Genomic DNA, 7,762 nt, shown 5'->3' with positions numbered 1-7,762 from the left:
AGATGCCCTCAGAAATAATGGCAGCAGATTAGAGAAGGAAACACGTGTGAAACAGAAATCTGGCATTCTGAGCATTTCTGTGGAGCATAGTGGGAGCTGAGCAGGCCAGTCACATCTTTGTGCTCCGACCCCTCTCTCTGGCCAGAGGAGCTGTGAGCCAGCGGTGGTCAGCAAGGTCTTCATCAGTTTCTTTCCACTGTTTCTTTCTACTTGTGCTTGATGTGGATGTGACATGAAGCAGAGAAAAGAACCTAAAACCTCGGATTTATAGTCAGGAGATCGGGGATCAGAGACTCTTGGGATAGAATGTCAGAAAAAGGAAGCTTAAGAAAGGATCTACAGATTTGTCCATACAATCTTGGTGGTCACCGTGATCTCTGCACACATTGGTCTCCAGGTATGTAGTCCATTTGTATTGGGGTTTTCCAGAAGCACAGAACCAGCAGAATCGGGTCTGTATTCAAAGGGAATCACTAGACTGGCTTACATGATAGACTTGGAGTAGTCCAGCCATAGCTGTCTCACACCAGAGAGCCCGAGAACACAGTAATCCCATGAAGCTGAGTGCCTCCACCTCCCTACCCGAGCACCAAAGGTCTAGAGCATTCCTGGAGAGCCACTGGTCTTTGGTCCTCATTGGAGAACCTCAGATGCTTTCAAGCTAGCTAAGCTAGACTTGCTTATACAGCAGCATCAAATGAGATGTGTCAAACAAGATAGAAGGTGTGGACGGATACCTGAGGTTGCCCTCTGACCTCTGTGTGCAGGCTGTGGCTTGCACACACACACACATGTGCTCCCCTTCCCCATATAAAAAAAGCACCTTAAATTTTCTTGAGACTCCTTTGACCCATGCGTAATTTAGATGTACAGTGTTGAACCTCAAGGTATCAAGACATTCCCAGCTGATTTCTAGTTTAGTTCAGCTTTTGGTTTAAAAGTTTAGATTATTTCTGTTCATTACTTGCTGGGCTATGCTTTGAGGTTCAGAATGTCCTGTCATGGTAAATAGTTCATTGCCAGTTTAAGAAGAGATACATTCACTTCTTCTCTGTCTGTCTATCTCTCCCTCTCCTCTTTCTCTTGTTTTGGGTTTTGCATCTGTCATCTTTGGGCTTTGATAATCTTCCTGTAAAATCTCAGATTTGCAGTTGCCAAGATCTGGGCTCTGATGTGAGCATTCCTTTCCCTCATCCAAACACGAAGCAGGCCTGGCCCTGTTTGTCTTCCAAGATTAGACAACATTGGCCACATTCAGGATAGCATGGCCCTATACTACCCTCTTCTCATCAAAGAGAGGAGACTTGAAGAGCTGGAACTGTCTGATGATCATACTCTGGTTAAAAGTTTCCAGTAACACCTTGCTCTTGGGGACAAGCTTTTGTTTCAGAGACCAGGCTGGCGCACTCTCAAAGTGCTGACCTTCCTCCTCCCTGCCAGAGCACAAGGAGAATTTTCTTCTGTTTTCTGTGTCTTCGTTTCTTTTCCTGTAACAACTTAGTGGAGAAAGGGTTTGTTTTGGCTCACAGTTCAAGGGTACAACAGGGCTGGAAGCAGCTGGCTGCATCCACACCCTGGAAGCAGAGAGCAAGGGATGCTAATGCTCTACTCAGCCTCCATTTCACACAGTTCAGGACCCAGCCCAGGTAATGGTACTGCTACTGTCAGGATGGGTCTGCCAACCTCAGCTAAGTCAGAACCCCTCAAAGGCGTGCTTAGAGGCTAAATAATCTCTCACAGGTGTCACTGGAGAAATGGGGAGTGGAGGCAAGGGGAATGATGTGGATTCCCCTCTGTATGCTGTGAATATCTTTGGTTAATAAAGACTCTGTTTTGGGCCTGTGATAGGGTAGAGCAGAGCTAGGCGGAAAAAGTAAACTGAATGCTGGGAGGAAGAAGGTAGAATGAAGAGAAGCCATAAGTCATGTAGCCCTGCCGGACACAGACGCCTGAAATTTACCCAGTAAGCCACAACCTCGTGGCAATACACAAATTAATGGAGATGAGTTAATTTAATATATAGGAGCTACCAAAAGGAAGCTAGAGCTAATAGGCCGAGCAGTGATTTAATTAGTACAGTTTCTGTGTGGTTATTTCAGGTCTGAACTGCTGACCGGTCCAGAAACAAACAAGCAGCCCTTCTACTACAGGGGAGCACATGGCCAAAAAGATAAGAAAGGAGGGAAAAAAGAATGGAGAAGTGTACACAAGAAGGAAGAAACGACCTTGGTATCAAGGATTTTGATGGGAAAGTGTTAGACTGATCTGGGTGTGGGAGCACACTCCTATAACCCTGGCAGTTGGGAAATAGAGACCAACCTTTTCTAAATGATGAGCTCTGGAATAGTCTCGAAATGAGGGCTGGAGAGATGGTTCAATGGATAAGAATGCTTGCTGCTCTCTCAGAGGACCAGAGTGTGATTCTCAGCACCCACACCAGGGGGCTCACAACCACCCTTAACTCTAGGTTCAGGGCCTCACACATGTGGCATTCACACACATACATAAGTAAACTTTTTAAAACAAACAGACGATGTTAAAAACTGCACAGCTCATACAAATGCCTATGTCACCTCATCATTGAATGATGTCACCAAGAAGGCAGTATCAACTAGATATTTGCAAAATAGTGAAGTGGCCTGTGATTTTATAAAAAAGGTAGAAGTTGACAAAACTGTAGAAATACAAACTAAAATCTACAGCCAGGGGTTATTAAATTATCAAATTAATACACTAAGATATTATTAGAATAACAAAGCTTTAAAAATATGGGGCATTCCTGGTATGTAGCACCCAATAGCTGACAACTGCGTATTCTTTTCACAGCCACTCCCCCAAGGATTTTACACAATTAGAGGAGTCTGCCCCTCAGTTCCCTACCCCACTCCCCAATACTGGCTAGCACACAGTGGTGAGAGAGAACACTTCCTCAGTGCAATGCTGCTAACAGGTTGGCTGCCTAAATTTAGAAAATACACATGCAGGCCTTCCAGTTAAGCTTGAATTCCAGAAAATTTTCCTGTTTTTTTTTTTTTTTGTATGTCTCTTATTTTACTCTAAAAGTGTTTCTGTTTCTCTGGATTTCAAATTTAGCTCAGTGACTAGTATTTTCTCCTTGAAAGCCTATTCATAGGAGAAAGGATCACAGTAATTGGGTTGAGGTGACTCTTGGCTAAGTCATATCCCAAGGTAAGTTGAAAGAGGATGCCTTTCTCCCCCATGGGGTGCTGATTTAAGCAGCCATAGCCAGTGTTCTTAGATGTCTCCCTGCCCCAGGAGTCTGGGGCTCATGGCTAAGATAGGCTTGCCAATGTGACACGTCTCTCCTTCCCAAGTTTAGGCTGGGGATGAGTGTAGTCAAGGTAACAAACCAACACGGTCATGATTTGCAAAACCACAGATGCTTTAATAAGTTATGAAAGTAAAGAGTCAAGTTTTACTATACAGAACAAAAACGCATCAATGGCTGTTGTCAGATAAAATGTGATTTAAGTTGAGCACCGTGTTTGGCTCCATTTGGTGGCCACCTGTCACACAGGAGTAAATAGAGTCAGAATGTTACCTCGGACAAAGACATTGCTATTGAGTACCAGTTATATACTTAAAACAGACCCCAAAAGAGAACTCTTAAAACACAAATGTGAGGTTTATATGCGAAATTCCACGGGATTTCCTAGGGACTTTCTTCAAATGTGGCCTGATTCTCCCTAAGAATAAAAAACAATTCCCAGGTGCCTTGGGAGTTCTTTCTGGGTGACGTAGGACAGTCTGGGTGATCACGCAGTGCTGAAGACTTCCAGAGGACACCTACCTGCCTCTGGGGCTACAAGAATGCCTCAGATGTAGCTGCTTTGACTGCCTAGGGCTGCTTCTAAGTCCTTTCTCCAGATAGTCTCATGCTCAGGAACTCGCAGTGTCTCTGAGCCCAGTGGGCACTGTGTTCCCATGAGCACCACTAGCTCCATAGAGGCCTGGAGGCCCCTGGCCCAAGACACCAAGGATACCATGTGGAACCTCATCTCCCTCAGGGCATCTGACTTGCTGGGGCTTTCCAGCATGGGGCGTCTAGGAAGCCCTGCTTTACTGGGATCGGAGAATGGAGTGTTACTATCCTACAGCCATTAGAATGGGTAAACTCAGCCATATCCTGGCTACTATAAGTCTAGAACATTCCTCTACATTCTACTGAAGATGGGAAATACTCAGTTCTACAAACCCATGGGTAAACCCAGCTGACCTGGATTCAACAAATGGGGGCCAGCCATAGGATTCATTCCCTGCTTCAAGGAGGCAGGAAAGCAGAACTGTTCTCAACCACATCCCAGGAGACATATTCAAAGGCATTTTTCCAGTTTGGTTCTTTGGGAGCTGGGCAGTGAGTAGTATGTGTGGGATGTGCGGGCAAGGAAAGGGTGGCAGGGTCTGTTCACCCTCTAGGAAGAAAGTTAAGCACTATCTTAAACATTAGTCCAGCTGGTCTCTATGTGCTGACTTCTTTCCACAGACCATCCATAGACACCCCTGCCCTCCCCCCACGCACACACGCACATGCAGATTTACACAAGCACGCTGAGCACCTTGAAACTCAGTGGAGGATGAGCCATAAGGGCACCGACTCAAGTCTCAGGATTCTTACTCTGATTGGCGGGACTGGGGAGGGGGATGTCAATAAGAGAAAATAATCTAAGATCTGTGATTGGTGAGAACACAGAACTTCTAGAAGTCTCAGAATTATGGTCAGGCTAGACCCAGCTAGGGAGCTAATGTGCCCTGGGTCTTTCCATGTGGGGATGTTGGTGTGACATGCTTACAAAATGCCAGGGAATGAGAGACAAAGCTCAGCATCCTCCTATCATCCAGCGGCTCCCTTTTAATCCCCCCTTCACATCTGGCTCACCAAACACTATTCTACCACAAACGAAGTTATCTAAGCTTCTAAAGTTAAAGTGGGGCTCCCACCTCCCACCCTATACCTCCTATGGCAGACAGTGTTGTTGGGTTCTATAACTTCTAAAGGTTGGAAGTGGGCAAGGCCAAGGTCAGACTACAGGCAAAACCCACCCTCTTAACCTGAGTACCTCACCACCCCAGTGGTGGTACTGGGAGCCCAGGAAAGGGAGAGTCCTGGGCCTTGGGTCCCAAGCTGGGTCACCCCAGCAAAGGACATCCTTCTTCTCTGTGGCCTTGGCCCAGGCTGGCCAGAGAAGAATACTGGGGCTCTTCCACCAGAGCCTGGGAGGCAGCAAACAAGGCCAAGGTGAGTGGAGAGGAGAGAATCCTTGATGCCTTTGACCCAGTGGCTCCTTGTTTACAACTCTCCTCGTATCCACATTATAGGAGTCTCATCACTTCCCTGGAAAGAACTGGATAGGTGCACAGCCCATGCTCGGCTGAGATCAAAACACTGTACACCATGAGCACCAGATGTTGAAACTGCACCAGACAACTAGGTAATAATTAAAACAAAGACCAGCGGTTATAGCCTGGCAGGTGTAGACCTAAAACTCCCAGGTCTTCTCCTACTCCCACCCCTGCAAGTTAATATATTTTGAGTACAGGAAACCCAGATCGCTGGTTGTGCAACATAGGACAAGGCCAGGCTGGTAAGGCAGAAACGTCACACTGGCAGCTAGAGCTGGAGTCTACCAACAGCCCTAGATAGATGCTGTGCTCTGGTTGGTTGGAACATACCAACAGCCCTAGATAGATGCTGCTCTCTGGTTGGTTAAAGTCCACTCCTAGCTACCACACTTATCCACTCATCTGCCTGGCCTTTGAGGTCATTTTGGCTCATGACCTCCACTTCAGTGTACTCAACCTGGCAACTGATCTATTAAATAAAACATCATGTCACTCAATCATCCCCAGTGGTCTCATGCCTTGGGGACTATCACCAAGGAAATGGAGGTTCTCAACTACTGCTTAGTAAGTTGGAGCCAAGTTTTTTTCTCTCTCAGAGTCATTTCTCTTGACCTCCCAACATTGATAGAAACTAGGGAACTTGGATATTCCACTCTAAACCTAAGATCACCACAAGATTTAGGTCATTCCTAGCCTGGAAAATACATGCTAGGCTGGTTGTCACATGCCCACCCCTCTCCATATATATCCTTTTGTACTATTTTCCAAACCTTTCGGAAGCACAACACAGGATTTGCCATCCCATGGAATAGAGCTATAAGCAAGGGGAAAAAGCTGTTGATGCGAATCTTTCCATTTTATTAGAACTTTCCGGCCTTCTCTTTTCTCTGCACCGCATTAAGGAGCTCCTGGATTCTTTGGTTCCTCGTCTTTACATTCAGGCTTGGTCGTCGAGGGATCAGGTTGGTAGACTGGACCTCTTCATCCACACCATGGATCTTGTAGGGAACATCCACAGCATTGGTTTCTGGGTGGTCCTCCGTGACATTGATGCCGGAGGCATTGAGGGGGACCTCCAAGGGAGGCCCTGACAAAGGCTGCACCTGTGTAGCTACCGTGGGTCCCGGAAGTGTGGGCATGAACACATCGATGTCATTGTGCTTCCCCGGTGGAGGGTCCACGCCTGCGTCCTCTGTGAGGCTGAGGTTGCCGGGCGGGTTGCAGGACTTGCAGCAGAGCTTGTTGTAGCTGGGGATGGAGCAATAGCGAGACAAGACTTCCATCCTACAGAACATTGACTTGTCGCCTTGGCACTGGCCCTCTGAAAGAGAAGAGTGGGAGAAATAACCAAAGGACAAGGTGAGGGGAGCAGGTACCCACTGCCGAGTGCAGATTGCTGGAGGAGGCACGTGACAGAGTCCAGAGGCAGCACAGAGGCAGGGAGCTTGTGTGGAGAGTCAGTGTGATCGCAGGGTCCAAGTCTCAGAGCGGGGTGGCATCCACAGACCCCCACTGGCAGTGCTCCCCTCCTGCAAGCAATCACCAGCCGACCCCGCCTTTTCAGTGCATCTCAAACGTTGAGACAGACATGAGACTTTCTGTTCTTAAGAGAGACTCCAAGTTCAACCTTAAGGATGGGGCTTAACCGTATCCCCAGTGTAATTTTGTGGCAGGAGTTGACTCTATGGTAACCTCCAAGTAGTAACTATAACAAAACCCAACCAGAATGAACCAACCCCTAAAGCTCAGCTCCCTGCCCCTCAGATAGAGCCTCTCTGTGAGCCACCTGTCCTGACCTGACCTCCCAAGGATTCTGTCAGAGACTGAAGACTCAGGCTTGTGCAGGCCTTTGGACACTTGTCCAGACTTATCTGATGTATCCTGTCCTGCCACTGCTCTATCCAGCCATGGTGCTGGAAGCTGACCAAACCCAACAGCCATGCCAATTTGAGGATTGCCTGTAGAAGTCAGAAGGCTATACAGAGCCATGGGCCAAAGTTATCATTCTACCTGGTTTTATAAATAAAGTTTTATTGAAACACAGCCACATTTATTATCATTGGCTACCTTCCCACAGTAGCAATAGTGCCATAGATGTGACAGAGACCAAATAGACTCCAATGCCTAAAATATTTGTTGTCTGGCTCTTTGCAGATAATATTGATTAACTCTGGGACAAGGGCAGCCCTCCATTAATGGTTGGCCAAAGATACTGTCTAGTTGACTGAGACAGCCCTAAGGGTTTGGATCTCCTTCTCAGGATGCCCCCCCCTCCACTTGGCTTACCAGGTAGACTTCTCTGTCTGATTTCCTCTGACTGAACTACATGACTTTGATTTTCAAAACTTCAAGTTTTACTTTTTTTTTTTTTTTTTTTTTTTTTTTTTTTTTTTTTTTTTTT

General features: G+C 46.7%; 1 protein-coding gene across 1 annotated transcript in view; it reads right to left on the bottom strand.

Annotated features, from left to right (window-relative positions):
• Positions 1-3,382: 3,382 nt before the first annotated feature.
• Adamts2 (ADAM metallopeptidase with thrombospondin type 1 motif 2) overlaps positions 3,383-7,762 on the bottom strand; it is a 197,592-nt gene continuing 193,212 nt past the window's right edge. Inside the window, exon 22 of the mRNA XM_050158608.1 lies at positions 3,383-6,682. Within this exon, the coding sequence (XP_050014565.1) occupies positions 6,222-6,682 (461 nt within the window). The 3' untranslated portion in view covers positions 3,383-6,221. The remainder of the gene's footprint in view (positions 6,683-7,762) is intronic.

Source organism: Alexandromys fortis, unplaced genomic scaffold, assembly GCF_014885135.2.
Source record: "Alexandromys fortis isolate MF-2015 unplaced genomic scaffold, M_Fortis_MF-2015_v1.1 scaffold_99, whole genome shotgun sequence".
In the NCBI taxonomy this organism is placed as follows: Eukaryota; Metazoa; Chordata; class Mammalia; order Rodentia; family Cricetidae; genus Alexandromys; species Alexandromys fortis.
This window is presented reverse-complemented; position numbering and strand designations above follow the sequence as displayed.